At 41.7% G+C, this 17,309-nt stretch overlaps 1 protein-coding gene across 1 annotated transcript in view; it reads left to right on the top strand.

Annotated features, from left to right (window-relative positions):
• Slc22a3 (solute carrier family 22 member 3) overlaps window positions 1-17,309 on the top strand; it is an 81,804-nt gene that overhangs the window by 34,149 nt on the left and 30,346 nt on the right. Inside the window, exons 3-5 of the mRNA XM_005321468.4 lie at window positions 6,261-6,415; window positions 7,944-8,112; window positions 8,962-9,079. Coding sequence (XP_005321525.3) covers window positions 6,261-6,415; window positions 7,944-8,112; window positions 8,962-9,079 — 442 coding nt within the window. The remainder of the gene's footprint in view (window positions 1-6,260; window positions 6,416-7,943; window positions 8,113-8,961; window positions 9,080-17,309) is intronic.

Genomic DNA, 17,309 nt, shown 5'->3' with positions numbered 1-17,309 from the left:
AGCCTATTTATAGCTGTTGCTTTTACTCAGTATATCCTGCCCAGCTATCAAGAAAAAATTAAAAGGCTTACTAAAGGTCAGAAAAGCAAAACCAAACCAAAACAGCAATAAAACCAGCTTGAAAACAGCAAGCATCAGAACCAGGAGCAGACATGGTAAGGATGTTGGAATCATCAACTAGAAATGTAACACTACAGTCAACAAGCTCAGGACTCGAAAAGCAGACAGTTGGAAAACAGATGGGCAGTTTAATAGAGCTGGAACTTCTAAGAACCAAAAAGAAATGCAAGGGGTCAGACAGAAATAAAGAATGCCTTCATTGGACTTATTAGTTGATTGGCATGGCTGAGCAAGGAATCTCAAAGAGACTACTTCAATAGAAGACACAAATCAGAAAAGCAAAGAGCAAAAAAGACTGGAATAAAATAGAGCCTGATATTCATTAACTGTGAGAAAGCTACAGAAGTAAAGATGTATGCATGAGAATGCCAAAAGGAGAAGAGAAAGGGAACTAGAGAAATATTTGAAACCATAATGACTAAGAATTTACCCAAATGTGTAGATACAGCACGCTCAGATAATATCAAGTAGTGATTGCCCCCACAATTGCACACAGAGGTACATGGCCTTCAAACCAGAGGGAATAAAGATATGGAAAAAAATCCTGAAGAAAGTCAGAGGATAAGAACACCTTACTATAGAGGAGGAGCAAAGACAAAACTTACATTCAACTTCCTGTGTTGTCAACTTTCTGTCACTGTGACAAAACACATGAGATAAAACAACTTAAAAGGAGGAAAGGTTTATTTTGGCTAACGGTTTCAGAGGTTTCAGTCTACGGCCACTTTACCCTATTTGCTTTGGGGCCTAAGGCAAGTCATACATCATAAAGTCCATGAGAGAGGAAACTACTCACCTTCTGGTGGCCAAAAAGCAAAAATAGGAAGGAAAGAATGAGCTAGGGTCTCAACATGCCCTTCAAGGACACACCCCAATGACATAACTTCCTTCCACTAGGCTCCACCTGCCTCCCAAGGGTTCCACCACCTCTCAGTAGCACCACCAGTGGGGGACCAAGTCAGTCTTCAGCACATCAGCCTGTGGGGGTACCTAGGATTCAACCCATAATGCTTCTTAGAAACTGAGGGCATTAAGAGATTGCAGTGAAATATTTAAAATGTTGGGAGAAAAAAGCTTTCAACCCTAGAATTCTGTATTCTGCAAAAAACTATCCTTCAAAAGTGAACAAGAAATACTTTCTTAGACAAATGAAAATTGAAAGAGTTTGTTGCTAGTAGACGTTCCTTGTGAGAAATGTTAAAAGTTCTTTAAAGTGAAAGAAAAATGATACAGGTCAGAAACTCAGGGCTACAAAAAGAAAGGAAGAGTATTGTAGAAGCAATAAGTGAAGGTAAATAAATTTTTATTCTCAATTGATCAAATAAAAAACAATTTATTCAAAACAATAACAATACAATTGATCATGTGCTTATATATTTATCATATGTTATACATATGTATATGCTTTACTTATGTTTATTTATAAGTAAAGTAAGTGACATCAATTATACAGGGGAAAGGAGAGAGGAATAAGAATTATTTTTTTATTATGAGGTATTTGCTTTAGCAATGAAATGGTATAGTGTGGCTTGAAAGTAGATTTGGATTCATTGTAAGTATATATTGAAAACTTAACCCTAACCCTTGCCCTAACTATAATCATTAAAAATGTTTAAAAAATAAATATAATTGATATACTAAGAAAGAAGAGAAAATGGAATAGTATAAAACTAAAAAGGCAGAAAACTTACAGAAAACAAAAATAGGAACAAAAAAAAAATAGGAACAAATCTGGTAGATATCAATCCAACTATTTCCACAATTACTTGAAATGATCTAAAGCCATCAATTAAAAGTTAGAGATTTTCACAAGAGGATCAAAAAGCAATACCTGGCTGGGCATGGTGGTGTATGCCTGTAATTCCAGAGACTTGGGAGGCTAAGGCAGGAGGATTATGAGTTCAAAGCCAGCCTTAGCAAATTAGTGAGGCCCTAAGCAACTCAGCAAGACCCTGTCTCTAATAAAATATTTTAAAAAGGGTTGCGGGCAGCTGGGGCTGAAGCTCAGTGGTAGAGTGAGTGCCTCCCACATGTGAGGCAGTGGGTTTGATCTTCAGCACCACATAGAAATAAATGAATAAATAAAGATACTGTGTCCATCTACAACTAAAAAAATATTTTTAAAAAGGGTTGGGGATGTGGCTCAGTGGTTAAGCACCCCTGGGTTCAATCCCTAGTACCCCAAACAAACAAACAAAACAATACCTGACTCTATATTGTCACAAGAAACCAACTTTAAAGTCACATATAGATGAAAAGTAAATGGATGCAGAAAGATAAACCATACTAACCCTAACAAGGGAACAGTGGGAATTGCTATGGTAAAATCAGACAGCAAACTTCAGAACAAGGAAAGTTATCAGATAGAAAGAGGAGCCTTTCATAACCATAAAAGGGTCAATTCTCCAAAAGCACAGCAATCCTGACACATATATGCCCAGCAACAGAGCATCAAAATAGAGGGGGCAAAAACTGATAGACTTTAACGCCCTCTATCAAAAAATGTAAAGTCCAACCATCTGAAAATCACTAGGGTATATCAGAACTCCACGGTACCATCAATCAAGTGGATGTAATTGACGTCTATAGAGGACTTCATCCAACAACAGCAAAGCACACATTTTTCTCAAACTTACATGAAGCATTCACCAAGATAGATCCTATTCTGGGCCATGAGAACCACTTTATCAAATTTAAAGGAATAGATATCATATTACATCTGCTTTCCCATCACAGTGAAATTAAGGTAGAAATCAGTAACAGAAGGTTGTGAGACCCCAGAATACTTGGAGAGTCAACATCATACTTCTACCTACAAATGAGTCAAAGAAAAAACATCAAGACAAAGTTTTAAAGTATCTTGAATAAAATGAAAATGAAACACAACTTTTCAAATTTTGCAGATTCTGAAAAAGCAATGCTTAGAAGGAAATTTATAGCATTGGTACATCTACTAGAAAAGAAGATATAACTAAAATAAATAACCTAAGCTTCTGTAAAGAAACTTGAAAAAGAAGAGCAATTAAATCTGAAGCAAATAGAGGAGAGAGGAAATAATACAGATTAGAAGTCAAAGAAATAAATTAATGTAATCCATGACATCAAAAGGCTAAAGAAAAAAATGCACAATCATATTAATGCAAAACAAGGCATTTGACAGAAACCATCTCTCATTCATCATAAAAAAAACTCTCAGTAAATTAGAAATAAAGGGGTACTTCCTCAATTCTGTGATTTCTTCCAAAACCCCTCATGGCTAACATTATAGTTAATGATGAGAAACTAGATGCTTTTCCTATTAAAATCAGGAACAAAGTCAGGATGTGCCTTCTCACCACTCCTCTTCTTCCTAGCTAATGTAATAAAGCAGGAAAAACAAATGAAAGACATACTGATTCAGAAGGAACCGATAAAATTGTCTTTGTTTATAAATGACACGATTGTCTATATGGAAAATCCTAAAGAATTATAATAATCAACAACAACAATAAAACTCCTAAAACTAACAAATGATTATTGCAGTGTTGCATGATATAAGGTTAATACACAAAAGCCAATTGCTTTGTGATCTCTCAGGTAGGAACAAGTGAAATTTGAGTTTAAAAACAAAATACTCTTTACATTATTCCACAAAATGAAATACTTAGGTATAAATATAATAAAAATAATAATATAAGATTTATATAAGGAAACCTATAATACTCTGATGAAAGAAATCAAAAGGAAACTAAATAAGTAAATAGTCAATCCAAGTTCACAGATAGGAAGATTCAGTGTTGTCAAGGTGTCAGTTCTTCCCAATTTGATCTATGTATTAAATACAGTCCCAACCCAAATCCCAGTAAGATATTTTGTGGATACCAGCAGACTGATCCTTAAGTTTACATGGAGATGCAAAAACACCAGCATCACTGTTAGAGTCTGTAAACAAGTCAGGATGGCGCCTGGCATTTTGCCAGGGGAATGTTAGAGTCTGTAAACAAGTCAGGATGGCGCCTGGCAAAATGCCAGGGGAATGTTAGAGTCTGTAAACAAGTCTGGATGGCACCTGGCATTTTGCCAGGGGAATGTTAGAGTCTGTAAACAAGTCTGGATGGCGCCTGGCAAAATGCCAGAGGGAGTGGTTTGTGAAGTAACGCCAGCGAGCCATTAAGTGTGGAGATTCCTTATTGGTTGACTGATGTATCTAGTTTATGCTAATTAAGATAAGCTGTGTGGAATGTATATATACCCCTCCTGTCCTACAATAAACGGCTCCCACTCCTGCTGTATCAATGTACACAAGTGGTTCGTCACCCCCCGGCTAGTTTGCCCAGCCAGCCGGGCTGCGGCACATCACCAACACTATAGTGAGAAGAACAAAGTCAGGGACTGACACTACCCAACTTCAAGACATGTGATGAAGCTACCATGGACCAAAAACTGTGATATTGGTGAACTGATAGACAAGTGACACATAGGTCACAGAAGCAGAGGACAGCCCAGAAGTATAAACGTTGTCAACCCATCTTTGACAAAGAAGCAAAGACAGTCTTTTTAATAAATGGTGTTAGAACCATTGGACGTCTGCATGCAGATGAATGTATGTAGATCCAGACCTCACACCCTCAGCTAAATTAATTGAAAAAGGACCACAGACCTACACGTGTAATACAAAACTAGAAAACTTATTTTAGAGCAGTGCCATTATTCTATATGGTCTTGTAATGGTGGAAACATATCATTACACATTTTCCTAAATCCTTATCACATGCGACAACGTGAGTGAACCTTAATGTTTGTGATAATGTTTAGGATGACTGTTTACGATGATGTGTCACTTGCAGACTGTTTTAGTCAGCTGCTTCATTGCCATGACCCGAAAGACCTGACAAGAACAATTAGAGGGAAAGTTTATTTGGCTCCAGTTTCAGGGGTTCGGTCCATGGTTGGCCAGCTCCATAGCTCTGGGCCTGAGTGAGACGGATCATTGTGGCAGAGGAAAGCAACTCGGGACATAGCACCTGCAAGCAGAGAGAAAGCACTGTGCTCACCAGGACGAAAGATAAACCCCAAAGGCACGTCCCCCGTGACCCACCTCCTCCAGCCACACTAATCCATATCAGCGAATCAATCCATTGATGAGGTTACCACCCTCATGGCTAAACATTTCACCTCTACACTTTCTTGCGCTGTCTTACAGTTGAGCTTTTGGGGGACATCACATATCTAAACCGTAGCATAGGCTCATCCATCCTAGCAAAGGAACACATGTTTTGCTGTGAATCTAAAACTGCTCTAACAACTAAAGTCACTTAAAAAAAAAATCAACATAAACCAAGGTTTACTTCCATCTCTTCTCTGCCGACTCAAGCAAGATGCACTGTGTGGGAATTTCGTGGGGATTTCTGTGGAGGACAACATGTCATCTAATGAGATTTCTTCCAGGTCATTAAGAACCAACTTCTCACCCAGCCAAAACTTTGACACAACTGAGCCAAAATTAACTGCAGACTCTGGGAATATTGTGTACCGAGCCCTGCTCCTTTTTCCTGAGTTATTTAATAATAACTGCAAAATGGGTGAAAATAAAATTGTAAACTCACATCAGCTGTGAGCTCCAGAGTTTGAAAATGGCCTTCACATCTGCATCTCATCGCACTCTGGAAAAGGTGGGAGGGGGATTAAAGAGCAAGCACGGGAACTCAGGAACCCTGCATTAGAGAGCTCAGGAACTCGTCCCGGGTCACGTGACCAGTCACCAGTGGAGGCAAGGTTCAAAAGGAGGCCGCAGGCTGAGATGCTCCTGCCACTCCTGCTACCCCTTTCCCTACCCCTTTCTCTCTGGGACTCCCGTTCACAACCTGCTGGGAAGTGTCACATCTGGGCCACCAGGGAGACCATCTGTGAAGCAGCCGCATCAGAGAGACAGTTTTATTGGGGAAACTGCCACTGTATGCTTTAATGCTGTGATACCACTTCAGAGGCCTGTGCTGCTTTGCCCTGCCACAGAATGAAACTTCTACCTTTCAACAGGGAAGTGGCGCAGGACACATTTTCTGGACCCACCACTTCTTTCAGCATTGCTAAAATGATGCTCCCTCCCCCATCATGTGAAAGACCATGTTTAAGGTGTTCTCTTCTCTCTCTTTCTCAAAAAGGTATGGCAGAATACTCATTTACTTAATATCCTGCTTCGGCGTGGGCGTCACTGGTGTTGTGGTAGCATTTGCACCAAATTTCCCTGTGTTTGTGATCTTCCGCTTCCTGCAAGGTGTGTTTGGAAAGGGGACGTGGATGACTTCCTATGTGATCGGTAAGACCTCCTGCGCCCTCTTCCCTGTTGGGGAGCTAAGGTCAGATGGCCAAGAAGTGCCTGCTGGTGGCCTTCGTCCATGTGCATTCACAGCAAGAACAGATTTCCTTTCCGCTACTGCCATTGTTTCTACAATCTGGGGGGCTGGGAAGGATTCTGGCTGCTGTAGCAACTGACACACCCCTTCATTTTGGGAACCAAATACAAAGTGCCATAAGACCCTCGCTGAGCCACTTTGGACCACTCTCATGGTGGTTATCCCATGTGTTCTAGTTTTGCTGTTTTAAAAGTTGATTTCTACAAAAATTTCAGAATCTTTTTGAAACAACATGTTCAAAGTATTTTCTGTGTAGCATGTTCTGTGCTATAGTTCAAGGTTACTTTCCTGTATTCTCAGATATCATGTCTTTAACTCTCCTTCCGTATAAATAGAGAACTCTTTACCACGTGGGAGATCTATCCTAAAAAATGAGGAGCCTATTTGTGGCCTTTGCTATCTTCCTAACTAGAAAGTCAGACTTTCTGGGCATGAGAGAAAGTCTCACTCTGCCACATCACTTGGAAGAGTCCTCGATGCCTTGTGACTCTCCTCCTCGTCCTAGCCACTTACTTTAAGTCACAGTGGATATGTGCCCGAGGAAATGAGAACGTTCCTCTTAGATTATCCCTGAGATTTGGGCTTCCTCTCTCTGGTAACTGCTTACCTGTTACCCAGGCAGTGCCCACTCTGGAGACCTTTTGAAGACGTTGTTATACGTGGAAAAAGAGAGAGTGCTAGAGGGATCAGTCGTCACTGGCGGAAGCAGAAAGGGTAACTTTGAAATCTGAGACATTTTGAAATAGACACAGGCCTTTGTGAATGTTCAGAGCTGTGGTCTTAGGGTAACTTGTCCCAGGATGGTGAATAGAAGAGACCCAGAGTGGGAAGGGGCAGAGGAGGGCGGGAGTCTACCAGATAAATTTAGGGAAATATCACAGAAATGAAATGTCCAACACTGGGGAGAGAATTATTATCATTTAATAGAAACTATCTCTTAATAATAGAAATAAATAATGGAAAATAAATAATAGAAATTTATTTATTTATAATAGAAAATTATTTATGGAATTCATGTTCATAATGATTGTCCTAAGGGACTGTAATTTGCAAATTTTTTAGAGATACAGTGGTAAAATTCATCCAGTTGAGCATACTTATATTTTGATAATTAGCATTTTCTTTTCAAAACAATTGAGGCTTTCCTAAAGCCGAATGCTATATTCTTTGTGTCCCCACCCCCCACCATGCCCAGCAGGGTGCTGGGCTGGGTGATTAAGAGGAAGGTGGCAGAGAACAGAAGGAGAGGAGAGCAAATGTGGTCCTGGAAAGAGCATCTCCATCGTTTCAGAAAACATGGAAGCCTCGGGTCCTTGAGTTCTGGAGCGCTCCGGCAGTGCTGATGGGTACAACAGGTGTAACGTCTTTTTGCTTGTTTATTTTGGAGCTGATCTTGAGCTTCCCTAACCTCTTGTGTTTGTTTTCCCTCAGTGACAGAAATAGTAGGTTCAAAACAAAGGAGGATTGTGGGAATAGTGATTCAAATGTTCTTCACCCTTGGAATCATAATTCTCCCTGGAATTGCCTACTTTATCCCCAATTGGCAAGGGATCCAGCTAGCCATTACGCTGCCCAACTTTCTCTTCCTCCTTTATTACTGGTAATGTTGTTTTGGTCATTATCATGCTTACACTTACCCCAAGGAAATGTAGAATCCAGACCCACACAAAAAATGCTAGCAGCAGGGAAATTGTCCAGCATCTTCAGAATGGCTATGGGCTTTGAGAATTTTTAAATAACTTGAGAATTTAAACAGATAACTTATTAAAGATTTGTCTCATAGTTATCACCGAAAATAATAAAATGCCAAAACAGAAAGTTCTAAATAGAGTTTTGCATTATATGTTTTCTTGGCTTTTCGATATCTTAATGAAAACTATAAGGCAACAGCTACATCTGCCCAGTATTTCAACATGCAGATTAAATGCAGTGAAATCAGTTTGCTTCTCTGTATGCTCTGTTAAGCAAATTAGCCTTACTTGGGAATTCTCTGAGGAATAGAAAATGTTAAGAACATCAGAAAATTAAATTATCAAGAAACCACAGGTGTATGCACTTGATGCTTATTAGCATGGATATATTTTAATCATTCCTCTCATTTAACTTTAAAATATGGACAAATCAGCTTATATAAATCAAGTTGTTAACCTTTTCTAAGTACTTACTAAATCAAAGTTCTTCTCAAATATGCCTCAAGGATACTGTGATGAACTATTTTTAAGAGCAATGCAATATTGATTTTCATGAGCAGTGATCCATTAATCAAGTTAGTGTGTTTTCCATTCATTATACATTTGCCAAAATTATCTCTATGTTTTAGATAGCTTATTATTAGCTGAGAATTGCCTCAACTTGTACCTAATTGCAAGACCCATTCTAATAGAAAACCTGAAGTCATAAAGTTTCAGATTTTGAAATTTGTAACTCAGAAAACCTCCTTCTTTGCCAGGGTGGTCCCTGAATCTCCCCGCTGGCTGATCACTCGGAAAGAAGGAGACAAAGCCTTAAAAATCCTGAGGAACATTGCTAAATGCAATGGGAAATATCTCTCACCAAATTATTCAGAGGTAATTTTATTCATTACTAGTAACAAATATAGTGAATTAATTTGTCCTTATATACTCAATTTTGCTTCTTAAAATTATATGTGTATTCTAAAAATATGACTAAATCATTCTTAGATGAAGCTAATTGATCATGCAAGTCCTTATTTTAATAGTTGCACCAAGCTACTTGAATCATTATGCATTATTTAATGTAGCCCTCATCCTATTCACTGATTCATCTTGATGGCACAAATTGCACATCTCTCCTTGACATTCAATTTAGAGAATGTTTTGTTTTTAAATTTAGTCTTGGGAATAGTATTTGTCCAAACCAGAGCTCAAGCAATCATGTGATATTTCAGCTTTATTTTCCCTTCCTTCCTACCTTTTTTTTCCCTTCCTCCATTCTTCCCTTTCTCTAGCAAAGACTTTTTGGGTTCCTCTTTATCCCTGCCCTGAAAGGAATGGGGGAAAATTAGCAGCTCATTCTTTTTCCTTGGGAAGATGTGAAATGCAGATGAGATATAGCACACATGGCTGAGGCTACCTTCGAGTAATTGGAGGAGAGCATGTAAAGAGATGCATGACCTCGCTTTAGCTGCAAAGACTAAGTAAATGCAGAGTACAGAAGGATTATTATAAGAAGAATACTAGGCACAAATTTGGGGAAGACGTAAATCTTGATTTAAAACTGGAAGAATATTAGGCTGCTAACATTGCTTTCTTCATAGTATTCAGTTTGTTTCAGTAGAGACGTGCTGATAAGGGTCTTTGTTGGCTTTACCATCCCTTCCCAGGATGCTTACTTAATTCTGGGAGGACGTGGACACCATCCTCAGGACACTGCTGAATGAACAGCAAAATATTTCAGTTTGACTTTCAGATTTCAGTACAAGTATCAGAACTGTGATCCAGCCATGAGGTCTGACAGCTGTGGTGAGAGCAAATCAGGAGGGCAGTGATATATAAAATACAAAGATAACCCCGGTGCCATTGTTCCAAGAGTAAATCACCCATAATATCAAATACTTCAGTGTCGCCATTCCCTGATGGTCTTGGAATGTTTTACAGATTCCTTGGTGCCTTGGGCTCCTCATGAAGTTTGTATATTAAGGTGGTTGGAATACCTCTTCCAGTTTCTTTAATCCATAGGTTCCTCTCTTTTTCGGTTCTGAGTGATTTGAACATGAAGAATCAGGGGCGGGGGTGGGGGTTGGATTTCTATAGAAGTTTCCTCCGGCTACAGTTTGTTGATTACATCCCGTAGGATGTAGCATGTTCCTGTCTTCCCCTGTAACTTGGTGGTGAGAGCTAGGGTTCAATCAGTTGGGGTTGGATATTTCTGGCTAGCCTTGTTCTAAGGGCTCGGCGCAGTTTTGTTAGAGATACTTCATGTCTTGCAAGTCTCCTTGGGGATGTCACTGCCATTGCCGATCACTGCCTGGATGGATATGCTCATCAGTGGTTGCAGGATGATAGTATTCCCGTTTTGTCGGGATTTCTTCATGCATTTCTGGAATACTTACATAAAGACCTGATTTTCTTATCAATTTTTGGTTACCTGAGACAGTTCATCCAGAAAGGCAAGGACACATGTGTAAGTAATTCTTCTTCCTTTAAAAAGAAAGAAAATGAATTGGTCACCTACACTCAAAGGTGTTCAGTGAATTATGTGGTTTTTTTTTCTATGCCGCATTACAAACTCCTGGATTTAAACGTATTATATATGTTTCAACCCTTTGCTGTTACTTTGGTGGTGCCCATCTTTGGGCAGGCTAAGCTTATTTGTGTGCGCTCCTGAGCCCTTCCACCTCTCTGGTACTCTCTGAACAGTTTCTACTCTCAGTACCATGAGATTCTCCAGGCCCATCTTCTAAGTCCTAGTTTTTCTCTAACAACTACCTATTTCTTCAAGGGTGGTTTGGTTTTTAAAGTCAAGTGTCTCCAAATAGAAGCCATCCATTTCTAAGCTTTCTAATTGTACAACATAAACAGAAAAGCAATGTGTGTTCTTCAAAAACGGAAGGATTTGGCATTTTCACTGTAAAACACTGTGCTAATAACTGAATTCAGCCACTTCAGAGGCCTGACTGTAGCTCTCTAAGTCCTGTATGTTCCCCCAAAGTATAATAATGTGCAAAATACCTTTACAATAACTCAGAATAGTGGCAGCACACTGGCATTTTACTTGAACTCCAACACCAAAACCAAAGCAAGATCCTATCATAGATTTTTGCAGTAATAAGCATGACCTGTATCAATTACTCATATTTCAGTGACTCAAACAAATATTGTCTGTGCCAATGTTAGGATCGCCTTAAAATCTTATGCTTGTGCACAGTTCAGCACTGGGCTGCATCTGGCGCTCAGGCTATGATCTCAGGGACACTCAGGCCCAGGGATGAATGGCCCAGCCCTCTCTATGTTCCAGAGCCTCTTCTCAGTAAATCCTGACTCTCAGAAGTTACCATTGTGTAAACTGCCCCATCTTTCCAGATCTCTCCAATGCCCACCTCATTTAGGATGCTCATCATGGGGAATGGAAGCCATGGGAATGGATTTGAAAGAATCCATAGGATTCAAAGCAGCCTGAGGATATTTGGCATCTCTACACTCTCCGGTCCTCAAAAGTGCCTCAGCCGCCTGCCAAGTCCAGCTGGTTCTGTTACTGGCACCAGGACTACTGATACATTTAGGAGATCCTGAGGACCTAGCTTACAACTATCCAAGGATGCACTCATTTCCAGATGATAACCTAAATTTCACCAATCTCCAAGACTTTGGTAATGGAAGACATGGATGACATAGGTACCCTGGGTTTGATTCCCACATTCAGCCAGGTGGATTACTCTGTGGATGGGTTGCTCTGTGAATAACCTCGGCTCTCTGAATATACCAACGCTGTAACAATTATCCCCTGAGAAGAGAAGTCCAGAAATTAAAACTTACGGCAAGCAGGCAAGTGGTTTGAGACCAGGAGAAGTTTTGTAGAAATTAGAGAAAATCAAAGGGTGCACGGGATTTTAAACAGTGGGTAGTTACCCAATGCAGAATAAGGATTAGCTTGGCAAGAACAATGGTTCTCAGCCTTTGAACACTTGCACACTATAATTTTTATGCATATTTAAAAATAAAAAGCAAGTTATTAGCTCATCTACAAAAATTACAGCACAGGCACCACAGGGTCTGGCAATGTGGTCAGAAGCAGCCGCAGCTGTCCCCACAGACCCACAGAGCACACTGATGAAGACAATTGCCTTTGCCCCAACCACACCTCTTTTGCTCAGAAGTTCTGGTAACTATGGGATTTTCCTTTGATATCAACTTTGAGTGGTTTTCTACCTCTCACTTGTAGCATGCTGTGTCTTGCCCTACATCTGGTCAGTAATGACTAGGTTCAGCTTTCCACTCTTCCATGATAGACATGTAATAGTTCTCAGCGTAGGTGAATGGTGTGTGCATGGGTGTTGACAACAACACTTATCTGAGGCTATGGCTGCTCCCCAGGCATTGAAGGCTCGTGGATAGAGAAGGAATGAGTGAGTATTTGAGTATCTAGGCTTTTTTTTTTAATATAATAGACTTGGTCATTCTGTAAGTTGAACTAGAATGACTAAATTCTTAGTAATCTTTTCTTATCACGTTGTGACGTTATCTGTGGGACATTGTATTCATGTTCCAATTTGTTCAAACCCTCTCTGTAAGAGGATTATGCAATGCCTCTCCCTAAGTAATACATTTCACACCTGGTGCCAGACTTGGCCACCTTACTAGATTGGGCTTTGCCCAATTCAGGACAAAGGTTGCCAGGAGAACAGCATCCCCCGGATCGGTGCTGTTCCTCAGCCTGGGTCTCAAGATGAGCAAGCCGCATCCTGACACAGAGGTGCAGCAGCTGCAGGTCACTGCCATATGGAACATGCCTGTTTCCTCAGTGACCTAGGGCATGGTGAGGGTGTCCTGATGTGCCGCAGAGATGGGGGTACCTGTGCGTGCAAACGTGGTTGACGTTAATAGTGCTGGTTCTGTTGTCAGAGTCTGGTCAACACATGTTTGGTTATCCAGAGGACTTGGGGTCGGGGTGGATTAGATGTCTATCTGTAAATATTCCCACGGGATAAAAATACTTCTGCGTTCCACTGATGTTGGTTGTGACGGTGTAGATTGCTGTGACCTCCTGGTAGGTGGGATAGCCTTCCTGCCCTCTGACATTGGCCATGCAGTGTGCTTTGGCCGGTGGTAGATGACCAGATGCCATGCAGTCAAGGTTTGGGTGTGCTTATGTGGCTGGGCCTTGTCTCTGCGCTTCAGTCATCACCATGAGGAGAATAGTCCCAGGCTCACCTAGTGGCCCCAGAGGCTGTTGACAGAATTGGAAGAGTTGCTCCATCAAAGATTCCCCAAACCTGTTTAAGGAGTCTCCCAGCCCACCCCCGCTCACATTTTATACTGGTAAGACCGATGGTTCTCATGCAGCTTGATTTATCAGTAAACACTGATGGATACACGGGTCGGACAGCCAGGGCCCCTGTGCTGAACTGGGCTGTGCAAACCCATAGACAGTAACTTTGGCAGCATTTCTGGTTTTATTTTTGTTGTTGTTCAAAGATTTTAAAGACCTTTATCCTAAAAATCTCTCTACTAGCCTCCCACCCCCCATCATACTCCTCACTGTGTGGGAGATGCTCATAGAGAATATTAGGCGACAACTCTAGCTAACAATGAGCCTCTGACACCACAGGACTGCATAGGTCCATATGGGTTAATGGTATTTAAACACCATGCCACATCAACGAGTTTTGATCATAACTTCCTTGTTTGTGCAGTTCATGGGTCATGGCTGATCTGGAGTTTATTAAAATGGAATTCCACTTGTTTTGTCAACACATGCTCTCTCGTGGAAATGCTCAGAGGTGTTTCCCAGTGGCAGGATGTTCAGGGGATATCAGGAATGGACATTTGAGCTTTCTGACCCACTCCTGTGAGCCCATTATTAGTATAAATGACCCCACCTTGGATACATTTCCAAAATATGAAAGATTAAAACCTTCTCAGAAAGTACTAGGCTGGTTTTCAGATTGCCTCAGTTAGCAGAGAGATTTCTAACCCTTGATAGCTACTCTTTTTTTCAATATTTTAGTGAATTGTCACATAAACACTGTCATGGCTGCAGCAAGGGACTTTCCAGCTTTGGGGATGTCTGCTTCTGACACTTGCTTTCAAAGAGGGATTTTCAGGGATGGGGCGATAGCTCAGGAGTAGAGCACTCGCCCTGCATGTTCTGGACCCTGGGTTTCATTCCCAGCGTTGAAAAAAACAAAGCAAACTTGAAAACCTGCATACAAAGGGACATTTTATAAATGTAATTTTCAGTTCTTTGAAAGCAGGCATGACATCATGAGTCTGACTTCCATGGAGCTCATGGGGCTGTGAGGTGTTCCAGTCCTGTGCCTTGTTCACTGTTGTGTTTAACGGTTAACTCAGATTTGAGACTGGAAAACCGTCTGCCTGGGATGCATCTCACGGGATTCAGAGAACATGAGTTAGGCCCAGGGTAGGCCTGAGGTGTCTCCAGGCCAGACCTGTGTCAAAAATAAGAATATAAGACCCTCAAAAATAATAAGGGATACTGGAAAGGCAGTCCCTGGAAACATTCAGAACTAAGTCTGCTTCCCCCTCACAGAGACAATGGTGCCAACTCTACAACAAAGTCCTTATCCCTAAAACGACTCAGTCCCTTGCATACCATCACACTCGATTAAATTTAGAATATTTGTGAATGCTGAGAATGTCAGGACACTTGATATACCCAACTCAAAATGGACCTTTGTAGCCAAGAATTAATTTAATAGTATTTTATTTTTATTTTTGGAAATGGCCTGGGTTCTATGAATGGACTATATCTAAATGCATTTTTTTTTAGTTTCTATGACCATAACCTTTTAAAAAATAAGACTAATTTTGAATAAATGGGAAAAAACAGATTATGCTACAATGAAATAGTTAAAAAGAATAGTATTGATAAACTGTCATATCTAGAGTCTGTCAAGGAGCCTGACTTCCTTTCCCAAGCTTAGTAATTAAGAAGTTTCTTTCACAGAAGGAAATTCCCCCTCCCAGCTTCCAGATCACTGGGCTCTCATTCAGCCATATCAATGCTGGGAGAAGGGGCCCAGAGCATCATGTGGCTTTAATTGAATTGGAAATGCAAATGACATGTGCCATAAAGAATGAGAGGATAGTCTGGGAGCAGGCGAGGCTAACTCAAGATGCCTGCCAAAAAGCAGCGTTTTGAACAAGGAACTGTGGGCAGATGGGGCCCCCTCTGTCTCTCATTCTCACGCATCTTCCCTCTTGCAATAAGTGGGTCATACCTTTGTCAAAATCTCGCCATTTCTTTTTCATACAAGTTAAAGCTTGAGCTGTACTCCTCCCAGTATTCTCTACAAAAGGGAAACGGAGTATCTTCATGTGCACCCTCGAATCTGCCAATCCTGGTGTCTGGTGACACAGCCTGAAGAGGCAGTGTTTTAACAGAACCCAGGACAATTCAGGTGGGGTCCATAGGGGGACCACCAGTCCTGGCTTGCCCAGGACAGGGGCTGTTCCTGAAACTGGGATGTTTCCGAGCCCACACTGAGCAAGAATCAGGCAGTGGGTGGAGTCGGCCACCCAACAGTGCTCGCCTTCCCAGCTATGCTCAGAGGAAGGTGCCAAAGATTGACACTTGCAGACCTCACAGCCCCCTTCTCAGTCTTCCCCAAGCCCTGAGCTCCAAGAAGACACTGGGATTCCTGGCTGGATTGGGAACGGGACCTGGAATGAATTTGCTAGACCATTCCCAGTATCTGGTGCAAGCTGCCGAGCCTGTGTGCCTGCCAGGCTTCCTCCACCTTCCTCGGCCTCTGTGTCGGGCCTCACTTCTACTTTCCTACTCTCATTCTTTATCTGGTCCAGAATCCTAAGCTAAGGCCCTGCTGAATTCCTGCCTGGTCCCTCCTCAGAAGGCGGGATCTGGTTGCTTTCCTTACTCATCTGGTGTCCTGGAGCAAGATGCGGGCATGCTCTTGATGACAATTCATACCTTTTCTAGAGACTGCTGCTGCCCAGAGCTTATGCTCCAGAAAAGTCCCCAGGCCCTTGGCAATAGCGCCAACCAGGAAGACCTGATCCTACCCTCCCCCAGCAGGCCTCTGGGCTTGGGGATCTAGCCCATGGCTCAGTGGGGCTCAGAGCCAGAGCCCTCTCTTCCTGCTTCCTCTCTTCTCCCTGCTCTTCCTGCTATTGAGCATCTAGAAAACCTCACAGGCAGGACCACACAGGTTCTGAGATGGGAGAGGAGTCCATGCTCTGTGCAGTGACATTTAGAGCCACGAGCTATGCCATCAGTGGTCTTCCCTATTCCCTTCTCAATAATTGACCTTCCTCTTGCCCTTGAGGAACCAGAGTCCTTTCCAACCCCAACAACCCTCCGTGTGCAGAGAAGCACCCTTCTTCTAGCCTAGCCCAAGCCCTGGTGGTAATGACACAAATTAAAATATAAAACCAAATCAATCAGCCTCACGGTCTTGTGGCTGATTGATGTTGGATGCTGTCTTTTGTGGGGATGGTGAAAGTGCCTAATTCAATTATTTGAATTCTGGGTTTCTGTCTAATAGAATAGAGGAACAAGTTCAAGTTTGCTATTTCTTTTTCTGTTCTGAGTGTTTGCCAAGGGAACAGCCCTCTGATCCCTTCTTTGTATCTTCATGGTCCGGCTATGAGACAGAGAAAGACGGTCAGCTTTTTCAAGTGTTCTGTTTCTGTGCCATTTGGCCTGTTCTTGTGGTTTTGGGCAAAACGAGTTTCTGCAATCTAAATTCCCTACAATGAGTAAATGAGAAAATGCATTTTCTGTGGATGCCTTCCTCAGTCGAGGCAATAACGACTAGCACAAGCCCCACACAACTCTGCCCAGCCGTGCCCTGGCAGGAGGCCCAGCATCGTTCATAATCCAGAGCTGCTGTTACCATGACGGCACTGCTTGCTTGATTTTAACCCATCAGAATAATTGCCTTTCTTTATGAAATCATCTCAAGATCCATGGCCCACGGAGCAGGTGAAGCCCATTTAAATTCCCCCGAGCTAGACTGAATGCTGGATGCACAGATGTGCCCCTTCTGAGAAGATAAAACATGAGGAAGTTTCTTTACACAGTACAGGAGAAAGCACATCGAGATGTGATCTCTGCAGATCCCATCAAGAAGATAGT

This window comes from Ictidomys tridecemlineatus, chromosome 8, assembly GCF_052094955.1.
Source record: "Ictidomys tridecemlineatus isolate mIctTri1 chromosome 8, mIctTri1.hap1, whole genome shotgun sequence".
Taxonomy (NCBI): domain Eukaryota; kingdom Metazoa; phylum Chordata; class Mammalia; order Rodentia; family Sciuridae; genus Ictidomys; species Ictidomys tridecemlineatus.
Note: the sequence above shows the minus strand (reverse complement) of the source record. Positions and strands in the feature narration are given on the sequence as shown.